This window comes from Ylistrum balloti, unplaced genomic scaffold (assembly GCF_031769215.1).
Source record: "Ylistrum balloti isolate Yb309-2 unplaced genomic scaffold, AGI_CSIRO_Ybal_v1 Utg370200, whole genome shotgun sequence".
NCBI classification, from domain to species: Eukaryota; Metazoa; Mollusca; class Bivalvia; order Pectinida; family Pectinidae; genus Ylistrum; species Ylistrum balloti.
Genome location: NW_026782175.1, coordinates 319217 through 334890, shown reverse-complemented (window position 1 = coordinate 334890; position 15674 = coordinate 319217). Strand labels below are relative to the sequence as shown.

The window sequence follows — 15674 nt, the reverse complement described above, 5'->3', positions numbered from 1 at the left end:
CGTAACATTTAATTGCTGAACATGATATAAAAAGCAAACAAAAATCTAATTTTCCGAAGTAGTTGAAGTGATTCTAATTTCCCTAATGAGGTTATTTAAACGCTTTACGAATCAAATGACTCGAACACTTTGCGAATTTGATCAGATGGTAGGGGGCATGGTTTGCTAACAAAAGATTTAACAAATTTATTTACAGTAAATATACGACAGCAAGGTCAAATGTTTGACCAAGGCAAATTGCTTTAGAAATAAATTTATCATACAAGAAGATATGTGAATATATGGGGATGGCTTTCAAGTGTCTGTTGACCTCATGAATTTGAGTACCTAGAATAATGTTGGGGTGATTCTTAGGTGTCTGTTGACTGTTGTATCTACAATAACATTTCCTATCTCAGTAAATGAAATACCTCTGGCCGTCATCCAAATGCTTTATATATTTTTGTATGGATATATATTTAAGATGAGCACAATTTCAACAGAAAGTTCAAATATATATACACAGATCATTGTCGCTTTCAACTTTAAATCATTTATAACTATACTAGAAGCGATGAAGTTAGACTGGTCAAATCAGATTTTATATCAACACTTCTGCAATAATAGAAGCAGTCATCTTACTACGATCTTTTTCCAACACAATCATGTCATACTTTGTTGTTGCTTATTTCATCAAGGTCAAGCAGGTCAGATTAATAACAATAAGTTATCATGATATACTTCTGGGGTGACGTACAGGTTGTGTGCCACCTGGGGTACAGATTTAATGACAATGCTTATCATATGATATACTTCTGCTTTCAAAGTCTGTTTTCAGCTTACTATCTTACCGTGATTACTGTGAACACCATAGACAGTGAATGAATGACCTGTGTTTAAATCATTGATAGGATTCATTACTGTACAAAGAAATAAGAGGTAATGCTCTTGAACATCCTTAGATGTGGTGGGCTTATTACCAGACATGGGCCTATAGCTAGAATTACCTTGGAGAAATATTACAAATATGCCAGTGTAAACTGTTGGTAAACATGGTATAGAAACAAAAACCTAACAGTTTTATGTTGGGTCGACAGATATTATAGAAACAAAAACCTAACAGTTTTATGTTGGGTCGACAGATATTATAGAAACAAAAACCTAACAGTTTTATGTTGGGTCGACAGATATTATAGAAACAAAAACCTAACAGTTTTATGTTGGGTCGACAGATATTATAGAAACAAAAACCTAACAGTTTTATGTTGGGTCGACAGATATTATAGAAACAAAAACCTAACAGTTTTATGTTGGGTCGACAGATATTAGAGAAACACAAACCTAACAGTTTTATGTTGGGTCGACAGATATTATAGAAACAAAAACCTAACAGTTTTATGTTGGGTCGACAGATATTATAAAAACAAAAACCTAACAGTTTTATGTTGGGTCGACAGATATTACAGAAACAAAAACCAAACAGTTTTATGTTGGGTCGACAGATATTATAGAAACAAAAACCTAACAGTTTTATGTTGGGTCGACAGATATTATAGAAACAAAAACCTAACAGTTTTATGTTGGGTCGACAGATATTATAGAAACACAAACCTAACAGTTTTATGTTGGGTCGACAGATATTATAGAAACAAAAACCTAACAGTTTTATGTTGGGTCGACAGATATTATAGAAACACAAACCTAACAGTTTTATGTTGGGTCGACAGATATTATAGAAACAAAAACCTAACAGTTTTATGTTGGGTCGACAGATATTATAGAAACAAAAACCTAACAGTTTTATGTTGGGTCGACAGATATTATAGAAACATAAACCTAACAGTTTTATGTTGGGTCGACAGATATTAAGGAACTCATTGTTTTTCACATTTAGAAACAAAAAAAAAACCAAATTGGACCATTTTCGGTACAATTTGCCTGATAAAAAGTACAAAATGGGCAGTTACTGGAAAAAAGAATATTTATATACACCCATTACAGTACTACGATGTACAGTTAAGAAATTAAGTAACCTTAATCATGAATCATATCTCTACCCAATTAAATTCCTGTTAGGCATATATTACAGTAACTGGAAATCAACCCACCTCCTCACCTAGGATGATAAAAAATGGTCTCCTTAACACACAGACTACTTCTTGGAGCCCCCACCCACTGTGGCCTTTACATTTCACCAAGTCATCATTTCTTTGAAGTGGAGTTGTAGGATGGTTACTAAGACTCCTAAAGACATATTACCACTTATATTGCGGCGGTTTGCCAGCCCGCCTACCATTGATTATCTCATTATCCATTTACTTTTCATTTTATGACTTGTTGTACCAAATTTTACTCATGTCTCTTTCGGAGTATAATCTGGCTCCTCCTCCCCAATGATCCTCTGGTGGTTTTGCAATAGGAAACACTAATTCCAGTTTATTGATAGAAACTCTTCCATTCCTCAGTCTAATATCCTATTTATCACAGCAGCATCAGTAGGTATGTAATTCTACCACCACACACACTGATAGTTTGACAAATTGATTCTGTAAAATTTTGCTATCGACCAACATTGGCATGATATAATTCAAACATTTCAATTGTTAATGAAAAAATTTTCTACACTGAACTGCAAATGAAAGATTACGATAAATAACAGTAATTATTTTTAAAGAATAAAATCTCAGAAATTCCAGAAGACATATTACATCATTTTTTTTTTTTTCCTGGAAAAGTTGGCATATTTAATGAAGTTCTGTTCAGACACCTTCCTTGATTTGTCCAACTGTTACACATTTATGACGTTTTATCATACAGAACTTATTCATCATATCTCTTTTCCTATAATGATGTGGTTCGTGTATTTGGTTTATACTAAATTCTAATCGTATCACAGATGAAGATGATCATGTCCGCCATGACAACATATTGAAATGCCTGATATAAATATCAGACCCAAATGTTAAGCTTTTACCGATCTAAATTTCAGGGATTTTTTTTTTCTTTACCAAAAATGTTCACTGCCAGTCAGAGAAATCTATACTGAGACCTGATAAGCCTATACACTGTACATTGAAGTGTTCTTATTTTAGTGCTTTTCAGCTTGCGAGCTAGAATACGAGTACAATCATTGATTTTCTTTATGCTGCTTGTGTAGCAATTACTGTGGATGAGTAAAATTGATCATTTTGCTAATTTGAAAAAAAAAAAAATTACGCCCTAAAATTTGATTGTGCCAAATGAGTAGGTTTACAGTAGACCTATATTTCATCATCCTTGAGTATGGCTAAAGTGACAGGATGATGTAATGAACATTGAATATTCTGGAAACTGGCAACCATTTATGACAAAGAATACATCTGATTCTATTGTATATTGGTACACTATCACAGACAACATACAACGTAAATATTTATAGTGCATAACTCAAACATCCCTGATTGGTTTAATTAGAAACATCCTGATAGCACAGCATACACCGAGATGTATTAAGCGATGCAGAAACAAAACAATTTCTCAGATGCTGGATTTACGCAAGATACAATAAATCTCTCTGAGAAAACAATCTGATCTGTTTGGCTACTTAAGTTAAAGAGAAATACTTATCTCCCTTTCTTATGTCTGTTGGACATATAGTAACACCGAAACAGCTGTTTTAGACATCAGGGATCTCTCTGATGCAGTACCCAGTGATCCCTCCCCCTCCATCCCTTCCAGCCCCCTCCCACAAACAGCCTCTACACTCATCCTACAGAGATACCATCACATGTTTCTCATCTTCACCACATTTTTTTTTCTACACCTAGCAAAAATTGGATGTTTAACTTCCCATCCAACCATTAGACAATAGACAGGTAATGTTAGAAAAACAGTGGAACAGAATTCCTGGCTATACTATAGACGTTTTACAACTTATGGCTGACGTGTTGTAATGTAAATGACTTTATGGGATACACAAGTTGTTTTTATACACCCTTGTAATCAACTACTTACACAAGTTTGGTACATTTTGAAACCATCGACTGAACATCAACAAGCAACTTCCAAGAAAATGATAAAGTTTCCTAGAATTTTGACATTAGCCATTCTAATAATTTTGTATGTTAGGTTTTACCATGTTGTGAACAGTTATGGTAACTCTAGTAATCAACATCAAACATCAAAGACCAGATTTATTACTAAAATCAACTTATACAGTAAAACCTCGTTAAACCGCCATCTTCCGTTCCAGTCCATTTCTGGCGGTATATCGAGGGTGGCGGTTTAACAAGGAGCTGATCATCAGGTGATCTTTCATAAGTAAAATGTTAACAAAATGACAAACATCAATATACAGTATACAGAAAGTGTTTATTGAAACACTATAAATCGAAACAATGTATATGAAAAGCACGTCTGTGCTAGGGTACAATATAAAATATATAATTAGGACAAAGTTACGTCATTCGTCAATGACAGTCACAATATATAAACATCAGATCTATGACCTGTATCCTGGTGCAACCATGAAACATTGTCATACATTGGATCATGCATCACTTACTTGTGAGTCTCTGGAAAAAACTGTGTATCGGCCGCTGAATCAACGTTTCTGTGGCGATCTGATCCACAGTTTTTTGCAGAGACAGGCATGCTCCAATGTCCGACTCTGTAGGACACGTTTTCTTTTAGGCGTAGATGTATTAATATTGAATTTGGATTTGAAACTAAGACGGTGAATATTGTGATATAGAAACATAACAAAGGGGATTTAGCACATTTGTTCTCAAGATGATATGGTGGATGGTGGTATGCGAGTTTGGCGTTTAAACGAGGGTGTTTAATAGGGGGGAAATCTGTTCCACGAAGAAACACGGCGACAGGAGAGGGTGGCTGTTTAACTGATGGCGATAGATCAGGGTTTTACTGTATATGGAAGACAGACTTCCATTTTGATTGAAAGATTGTCTTTCTAGAAACAGAAACCTATTCTAAGCTGTAATTTTCACAGAGCCCACATAATATGTTCAGTTTTTAAACTCCAACGTTATGTATGTACAAAAAGAACACAAATTTCTTTTGTTTTATTTTTTCTGACCAGGACCAATTTCTACAGCAGGGACAATAGCACTTACGTCTATGTGTTTTGTTGCTAATTATGGAGAAAGAAGAGGAAATTAGCTTTAAATACAATTAAAGGTAAATTGCAAACACTGACTAAGAAGAATTAGGACAGTGCTAATTTAGAAAGCCAAGTTCAATAAGCATTTGTGTCTATTTTCCTATTTTCAGTTTTCTGAAGAAGAGATTTTTGTGAGAGAAAAAACTTTCAAAGCTTTCTAAGGAGTCATTGGCTAGAAATAAAACTATTTTTTTACACAAAGTAGAGCATTTTTTACTCAAACCCCCATCACGATCATGCATAGAACCTTGCTGTTCATCACCAACTCCTGTGTTCAAAGACAAAAACACTGATTTCACAACATATTTGCCTTTGTATCGAAAGCATGTAATTAAACCCTGAAAATCAATGTACAAATGCAGGTAGTTAGAATGCTGTAACGATCTGTACTAGACTCCCGATCAATTGGGAAATTTGGTTTCGTTCTATGTAACAATTTTTGTTATGGATTGAGACTGTCTCGTTCAATATCGGCCTGGAAAGCCATTTATAGGTAGGTTTAGTACAGATGCTGGTTCTGTCTCCCCATGAAGGTTGGTGAGTGCTACTTAACATAAGTTGGAGGACTATGGAAGGAGAAGGTTGGTGGGTGTTACTTAACACAAGTTGGAGGGCTATGGAAGGAGAAGGTTGGTGGGTGTTACTTAACACAAGTTGGAGGACTATGGAAGGAGAAGGTTGGTGGGTGTTACTTAACACAAGTTGGAAGGCTATGGAAGGAGAAGGTTGGTGGGTGTTACTTAACACAAGTTGGAGGGCTATGGAAGGAGAAGGTTGGTGGGTGTTACTTAACACAAGTTGGAGGGCTATGGAAGGAGAAGGTTGGTGGGTGTTACTTAACACAAGTTGGAGGGCTATGGAAGGAGAAGGTTGGTGGATGTTACTTAACACAAGTTGGAGGGCTATGGAAGGAGAAGGATGGTGGAAAATATCCACTCTATTACACTGACAACTGGACACCATATTTCAACATCATACTAGGATTTCTCTATAGAATAGATCCTAATACTTCAAGTCAATGTTATCTAATGTTGTGTCTGTCTGTTCCTATATCTATTCAGATACTGTGTCTGTCCAAATTCACATTTCCACCTGACTCTTGTGTCTGTCCATATTTAGTTTCCACTTGACTCTTGTGTCTGTCCATATTTAGTTTCCACTTGACTCTTGTGTCTGTCCATATTTAGTTTCCACTTGACTCTTGTGTCTGTCTATCTTTCCATTTCTAATCAACTATTGTGTCTGTCCATATTCAAATTTCACCAACGCTGTAGTGTCTGTCACAATTTCAATACTCTGAGGTGTTGCCAGATTTGACCTTTGTATAAAGTTTTATCAAAATTCTGAAAGATATGATCTTGCTGGAGCGATGTGACAGTGATTTGGGTAAAGAAACCATTGACTGACTCTGGGTAACACTGTGGGGACATAAAAACACAGTAGCTGTAATAGATATAAATTCCTAGTAGTGTGAGGATGGTGTTAATACATGGAAGCACACATGAAGGACCACTTTACAATAACCAATCACCCCATTGTGGTGACACATCGGATTGCCACCTCAAGATCCCCCCTCCCCCCTCTCCTTCCTTACTGTTGATTGTTAACACCACCTACTCACATCTGGCTACAGCCTAAATATATCTGAGTGTTGATGAAGCTGGGGCGACATTAACTGTTTGACATTGGTGACCAAGAGATTCTTCCACTACCTTACATCCATGTCTTCCAGCGCAGAATTCTACACACGATCTATAAAAAGCAGAGTAAATACTTGAGCTCAGGTTCCATTGACCTCTGGCTTTGTGACCTCAGGTTGTGTGACCTTAACCTTACTACCACTTTGTCATATCTGGATTGGGATATTCACTTGGAAGATTTACATTAAAGATGAATGAAACTGATTCAAAGTCATAAGATCTTCAGCAGGAAACTTAAATATTCTACACTTATGGTTTTCTTGTCACACTTTCTCTCTTATTCTGTGTATGAGTCTTATCAACCACAGTTTGTGACTGAGACAGTCCCCCACAGGTCTTATCAACCAATGTTTGTGATTGAGACAGTTCCCCCCCCCCTGTTAGTGATTGAGACAGTTCCCCCACTGTTTGTGACTGAGACAGTTCCCCCACTGTTTGTGACTGAGACAGTTCCCCACTGTTTGTGACTGAGACAGTTCCTCCACTGTTTGTGATTGAGACAGTTCCCACACTGTTTGTGATTGAGACAGTTCCCACACTGTTTGTGATTGAGACAGTTCCCACACTGTTTGTGTTTGAGACAGTTCCCCCACTGTTTGTGATTGAGACAGTTCCCCCACTGTTTGTGATTGAGACAGTTCCCACACTGTTTGTGTTTGAGACAGTTCCCACACTGTTTGTGATTGAGACAGTTCCCACACTGTTTGTGATTGAGACAGTTCCCCCACTGTTTGTGTTTGAGACAGTTCCCCCACTGTTTGTTTTTGAGACAGTTCCCTCCTGCCTTATCTTGCCTTATGACCGTGTAATGGATTTCATCTCTTCTTATATCTATTTCCATTTCCGACTGTTTGATTGAAACTCATCTTCTGACAAATGGTCATACTTTGACAAAAATCAATAGAAATCCAACAGTTTTGTTGACATCAGAACACGCAGTCAACACATTAATTGTGAATACACTTCATATGTCTTCACGTCAATTATAATGAATATTCATTGTATGATTTGTAAAACAGTTACAAATATTTACACTCATTGCTATGATATGAATAATCCTTACAGAACAAACGCATACATAAAGAGACTATTGATTGTACACGGCTATTACCAACATCTCTGTTATCATAACCAAACTGGAACCCAGATCAAATGAGCTTAAAGATGCCTGACAAATACGTGTTGACCAGTAGCCAGATGGTTGTACAGAACTTGACCATATAAACTAAGGACATTGACCAGAATGAAAGATGTCCAAAATGGCCTTAACTGATGGTGACCATCAAATGACCACAAGGATGACCACAAGATGTCAAACTGGCTTGACATTTGATTGTCACATCAAACAGGATGATAATACAGCAAACACATTAAATATCACACATCAGTACTCTTATATCAAGTCACCATATTGAGACGAGAATGGCTGATGTAAACACAGCCACATGACCATGTGGGTTTGAATGAAGTGACCAGACACGGGTCACTTGAGGTCAATATGTCTGACCTTGATTTATAGATGTGTATACTTACTCAGGGATGTCAATTCCGACCACCTCACCACAGTCAAAAGGATAACACTCCTCTTCCTCCAGGAAGAGTTTAACATTTTCTCCAGTACTGGATGGCTTGCATGAAAACACTTCTATTTCCTCCATATCATTTTGACATTATTCCGAGGAGTTGAGTATTGATTCCGACAATTAGATCATTTTTCCAGAAGAATATTTCCCAACACCACATAGCTATGACGACACATGAACACTGTTGGGTTCTTGGGACTTGTAGCCCATTCCCTGTCGCAGTAATAAGCCTAAAGCACTGAGACAAACACTTGTAAACAGTCTGTCTGGTGTGACTGCCAACTCTGTCCCAATACACTAGTCTAATGCGACCCACATTGATCAACTGTGTGAGCCATGTAACTGATGCTGAGTTTGGACAGAGAGAGCTAGTTACACACAGTAGTAAGACCTACAGTGATATAGTGTCCCACACATGTGGGAATCCCCCACTTTCTCCATTGGTCCACCAGTCAGAGGCTTGAGTGATATCCCAGTTGCCAGGGGAACAGGAAATGAATCACATATAGATAATGCTGTTACTACAATGGGAGTGTATATAGTGTAGTACTATACATGTATGTAACACTTCTAATGTTGGAGTCACCGCACCTCATACTGTGGTGTATAGTCATTGTACCTACTTAGCTGTATAGTCAATATATCAGTCTCACAGCCCTATCACCACTTCAGTACACCGTCACTCTCCTCATAGTCAATATACCACAGTCTTACAGCACTGACATCACTTCAGTACACCGTCACTCTCCTCATACAGTCAATATACCACAGTCTTACAGCCCTGACATCACTTCAGTACACCGTCACTCTCCTCATACAGTCAATATACCACAGTCTTACAGCCCTGACATCACTTCAGTACACCGTCACTCTCCTCATACAGTCAATATACCACAGTCTTACAGCCCTGACATCACTTCAGTACACCGTCACTCTCCTCATACAGTCAATATACCACAGTCTTACAGCACTGACATCACTTCAGTACACCGTCACTCTCCTCATAGTCAATATATCAGTCTCACAGCCCTATCACCACTTCAGTACACCGTCACTCTCCTCATAGTCAATATACCACAGTCTTACAGCACTGACATCACTTCAGTACACCGTCACTCTCCTCATAGTCAATATACCACAGTCTTACAGCACTGACATCACTTCAGTACACCGTCACTCTCCTCATACAGTCAATATACCACAGTCTTACAGCCCTGACATCACTTCAGTACACCGTCACTCTCCTCATACAGTCAATATACCACAGTCTTACAGCCCTGACATCACTTCAGTACACCGTCACTCTCCTCATACAGTCAATATACCACAGTCTTACAGCACTGACATCACTTCAGTACACCGTCACTCTCCTCATACAGTCACTTACAGCCCTATCACCACTTCAGTACACCGTCACTCTCCTCATAGTCAATATACCACAGTCTTACAGCACTGACATCACTTCAGTACACCGTCACTCTCCTCATACAGTCAATATACCACAGTCTTACAGCACTGACATCACTTCAGTACACCGTCACTCTCCTCATACAGTCAATATACCACAGTCTTACAGCACTGACATCACTTCAGTACACCGTCACTCTCCTCATACAGTAACTTACAGCCCTGGCATCACTTCAGTACACTGTCTCTCTCCTCATACAGTCAATATATCACAGTCACTTACAGCCCTGGCATCACTTCAGTACACCGTCACTCTCCTCATACAGTCACTTACAGCCCTATCACCACTTCAGTACACCGTCACTCTCCTCATAGTCAATATACCACAGTCTTACAGCACTGACATCACTTCAGTACACCGTCACTCTCCTCATAGTCAATATACCACAGTCTTACAGCACTGACATCACTTCAGTACACCGTCACTCTCCTCATACAGTCAATATACCACAGTCTTACAGCCCTGACATCACTTCAGTACACCGTCACTCTCCTCATACAGTCAATATACCACAGTCTTACAGCCCTGACATCACTTCAGTACACCGTCACTCTCCTCATACAGTCAATATACCACAGTCTTACAGCACTGACATCACTTCAGTACACCGTCACTCTCCTCATACAGTCACTTACAGCCCTATCACCACTTCAGTACCGTCACTCTCCTCATAGTCAATATACCACAGTCTTACAGCACTGACATCACTTCAGTACACCGTCACTCTCCTCATACAGTCAATATACCACAGTCTTACAGCACTGACATCACTTCAGTACACCGTCACTCTCCTCATACAGTCAATATACCACAGTCTTACAGCACTGACATCACTTCAGTACACCGTCACTCTCCTCATACAGTAACTTACAGCCCTGGCATCACTTCAGTACACTGTCTCTCTCCTCATACAGTCAATATATCACAGTCACTTACAGCCCTGGCATCACTTCAGTACACCGTCACTCTCCTCATAGTCAATATACCACAGTCTTACATACTTCTGTATACCGTGTGCTGTACATCTGATGGTACAAAGTTTAGGAATCAGAATTTAGGATATATAGTGATATATATATGAAGGCCTAACCACAGATAGACATGGAATATTTTCAATTAATTGAACCTTCTTATACTGCCTTCTAAACCACATACTTATTCTGTTGATGGGGCAATATCTTTCTGGCACGTTATCATAGTGTTTTGCTGACTTGGAAAGCTGTCCATATTGACACAGCTATGAACGGGAGCGAACCTGCCAACAATACTATGCTGTAGACTCCATGGAATTTTAAGTTTTATCATTACAGAGAGTTCTGTTTCTAGGATGTTCCATCAAATATTCTGTATTAGACTGTAGAACATACTACTGAACCACTCAGTAAATATCGACACACTTAGTTTTACAACAGCAACGCCAATAAATTTCTTGGAAGTCTCAGGCTTTTCTCAGAATGTACATTGTTTAACTGCAGCAGGAATCTCTATAATGGCAAATATTTTGCAGACAGTATTGAAGTTTTAAAGAATTTGGAAAGAAACTTTAAACACTTTTTCCCCCAACAATTGAATTTTAATCCAGTATATTGTACAATAAAGCATGTCCCTGGTAAATCATTTATGAATTAACTAATTATTTATCAAATATGTTTGTCAAATAAAATGTCCAAGTGAAAATTGCTTGTTTGATACTTGTCATATACAATAGGGAACTGTATGAACCTTCTGTCACTAGTACTGTCCCAGAGCTCCGTCTTCCCCAACAAAAACACCAATAATTAACTGCTAGGTTTATCTCCCCATCAACAGTGTGGCTAATTTTGGAACAAAGGCCTCCTTGTAGAAGTTCTTAGCTACCTCACTGAACACAATGCAGGAAGTCCACCACATGCTGTCCAAAACCATTGGGGTAAAGTCTTGCAAACAAGGAAACCCCGAAGTAGTATCAGACAATTCATTAAATGGACACTCTGCTGTCAGAGCTATCAAGCCCTCTAGTGTTATTACCATAGCATTGGGGAAATCCCCATATTGCCTATTAGTATTTGTATGTTGTGTCATTATATCATTGAATACAAGATTCTAATATCATAACAACTAAATCACCCAAGCAAGACTCAAAATATTCCATGCATTACTCAAACAATGTCTTGCATTCAAATCACTAAGTTGACATCCTACGTAAAACACAAATATGCTGTGATGGACTTGTGCATGGTCCATGTGGGACATGTTCAACTCATGCATTTGCCAAAAAAAACTTGCCTAAGATTGACAGATTCCTAATTTCAGCTTGACAGGCAAATCATAATTCTGCAGGAAGTGCCACTTGAGCTTTGGTGCATTTACAGAACAGATTAATGACATGTTGCCGACTGGAGTGAGCCATCTGTCGTCCAGGAACGGAATGACGAAATGATGTACTCTATTACATTAATGCATTGGATTTGCCACATACTTCACACGCCATCGCAGAGTTCCCACCAACTGTTGAACTTTTGACAACAATAACATAATGTCAGTGTTTGTATGTCTAGTATCAACAATATCACTGAGACCTATACTGTACTACAGATGCTGACTAGAGTCTCTAAACAAACTCTTTTTAATAAAAGGATCAGTCACCAACTGACTAGAAACTAAAAACCAGATTTATTCTGACAGATTTTTTCCAGGTTATGATTATTTAGTAAAACTTGAAGTGAATCAAACACAATGAGCAAGCATATGTAAAAGAACACTTTACCATTATAAGTGCTTGTCAAATTAAACTCCATGTAAACTAAGTACATAATGTTGATTTAGTTATGACATTTCATTCAAGTCTACCACTCGGATCATCATTTTTTTTATTTATTTTTTTTTTTTTTTCAAATTCCAGAGAAGAAGATTTTTCATCACCAGAAAGAGGTCACTACAGGCCAAACAAACTGTTTCACTTGTTTAAAAGTGTGTTATTTCCCCAAATAAAGTGAAAATCAAGAATATATTTAAAGAACTACACTACCAAACATTTTTGTTTCACTGACTGATTTAATCAGATTTTCATTTCTGTGTGAAACTAAAGTCTATGTCTGGACTTGCAGTTAGCTTAATTTCAATCAAAGCAGAATATGGATCTAACTGGAATATCTTAACATAGTTTCTTTGTTCTTGCTTTCAGACATTGTGAAAACTTCTAGAAAAAATAAAACAAACACTGACAAGTGCATTTTATGCCCAATTTTACTGCCAAACAAATTGTTTCACCTTGCTTAAAAGTGTGTAAATTCCCCAACTAAAGTGAAAAACAAGAATATCTTTTAAAAAAAATATTACCAAACATTTTCCCAATTATTGTAAAATTTTGAAAGTAAAAGAAAATTTTAAAAAACTGATGCTGATTTTCATTTTAAATACCCTATAGCTACATATACCTGTCATCACCATGGTAAAATACCTGTCAACAGCTTGGTAAAATACCTGTCATCACCATGGTAAAATACCTGTCAACAGCTTGGTAAAATACCTGTCATCACCATGGTAAAATACCTGTCAACAGCTTGGTAAAATACCTGCCAACAGCTTGGTAAAATACCTGTCATCAGCTTGGTAAAATACCTGTCAACAGCTTGGTAAAATACCTGTCATCACCATGGTAAAATACCTGTCAACAGCTTGGTAAAATACCTGTCATCACCATGGTAAAATACCTGTCAACAGCTTGGTAAAATACCTGCCATCAGTATGGTAAAATACCTGTCAACAGCTTGGTAAAATACCTGTCATCACCATGGTAAAATACCTGCCATCACCATGATAAAATACCTGCCATCAGCATGGTAAAATACCTGACATCAACATGGTAAAATACCTGCCATCAGTATGGTAAAATACCTATCAACAGCTTGGTAAAATACCTGTCAACAGCTTGGTAAAATACCTGCCATCAGCTTGGTAAAATACCTGTCATCAGCATGGTAAAATACCTGTCAACAGCTTGGTAAAATACCTGTCAACAGCTTGGTAAAATACCTGCCACCAGTTTGGTTAAATACCTGTCATCACCATGGAAAAATACCTGTCAACAGCATGGTAAAATACCTGTCAACAGCTTGGTAAAATACCTGTCAACAGCTTGGTAAAATACCTGTCATCAGCATGGTAAAATACCTGTCAACAGCTTGGTAAAATACCTGTCATCAGCATGGTAAAATACCTGTCAACAGCTTGGTAAAATATCTGCCATCACCATGGTAAAATACCTGCCATCACCATGGTAAAATACCTGTCATCAACATGGTAAAATACCTGTCAACAGCTTGGCAAAATACCTGTTATCAGCTTGGTAAAATACCTGTCATCAGCTTGGTAAAATACCTGTCATCAGCTTGGTAAAATACCTGTCATCAACATGGTAAAATACCTGTCATCAGCTTGGTAAAATACCTGTCATCAGCTTGGTTAAATACCTGTCATTACCACGGTAAAATACCTGTCATCACCAAGGTAAAATATCTGTCATCAACATGGTAAAATACCTGTCATCACCATGGTAAAATACCTGTCATCAATGGGGTAAAATACCTGTCATCAACATGGTAAAATACCTGTCATCAACGGGGTAAAATACCTGTCATCAACATGGTAAAATACCTGTCATCACCATGGTAAAATACCTGTCATCAACATGGTAAAATACCTGTCATCACCATGGTAAAATACCTGTCATCACCATGGTAAAATACCTGTCATCAACATGGTAAAATACCTGTCATCAGCTTGGTAAAATACCTGTCATCAGCTTGGTAAAATACCTGTCATCAACTTCATACATATTACCATTATCAAATCACAAATAACGACAGTATGTACTGGTTTTAACATATATCTACAGATTTAAACCAACATATATAGAGCATTTTTGACAAACTGCTTATAAAATGTGACTATACTATTAAAAATGGGTCATCTTTTAATACACCATTGAAATGACAGATTACACTAGGGCTTCAGAAAGTTGTTCTCAAACTATTCAGTTGACAAAACAAACAAAACTGAATTCCAGACGATTATTATAGGAGATTAATTTTCAGGTGTTATGTTATTATTACATACAGGTTCTCGTTGGGACATTCACAACACCTGGATAAACGCCAAGAAAGTGAGGTTAACGCTAGTCTGTAATGTTATGCACCTACAGTACTTCAACCTGCTTTTAAATCCCTTTTATTAGAATCTGGTCACTGTACCAATACTGTTTAGTACAGCTTTGTTGGAAACTTCTCTTTATGCCAATAATACTTTCATGTTATATATGTTTACAAACTGCTCAGTATACCTGTAACTCTTTTGAAATTTGAAAATATTGAAAACCATCCTACCTCTTATAGAAACTCATTACTTGATGAAAAAAAAATCATGCTGTGCGATAGAATCTTTTTTTTTTAAATTTACTTTTTTCCTCTTAAAGTTTATTGTGTAAAACATTTTGAGTAGCAGAGTTCTTAAACTGAAGCTTAGCAACTGAAGTCCACATGTACACTAGCCTGCTAGATAAAAGCCATACAATACTGATGGAGTTATCTCCCTTGTACTGCAGCTGAAGCCTAATTCCATCGTAGTCAACCTACATCTATATTATTATGTATGTGTATGAATAACATAACACATTATTAAAAAAACAATACAAAAAATTATCTTTATTGATATTTCTATATAAAGATCACATTTTGAACAAGCGATTTTGACCCGTTGTTTTAAAATCAATCTTTGAAGGTCATCAGATATTCACTTCAAACCAG

General features: G+C 37.3%; 1 protein-coding gene across 4 annotated transcripts in view; it reads right to left on the bottom strand.

Annotated features, from left to right (window-relative positions):
* The window catches only part of LOC132551468 (serine/threonine-protein phosphatase 4 regulatory subunit 4-like), an 83979-nt gene extending 75326 nt beyond the window's left edge, over positions 1 to 8653 (bottom strand). For all 4 annotated transcript variants that reach the window (XM_060215609.1, XM_060215612.1, XM_060215611.1 and 1 more), the window contains exon 1: positions 8374 to 8653. In XM_060215609.1, the coding sequence (XP_060071592.1) occupies positions 8374 to 8498 (125 nt within the window). In that variant the 5' untranslated portion in view covers positions 8499 to 8653. The remainder of the gene's footprint in view (positions 1 to 8373) is intronic.
* Between the last annotated feature and the right edge of the window lie 7021 nt (positions 8654 to 15674).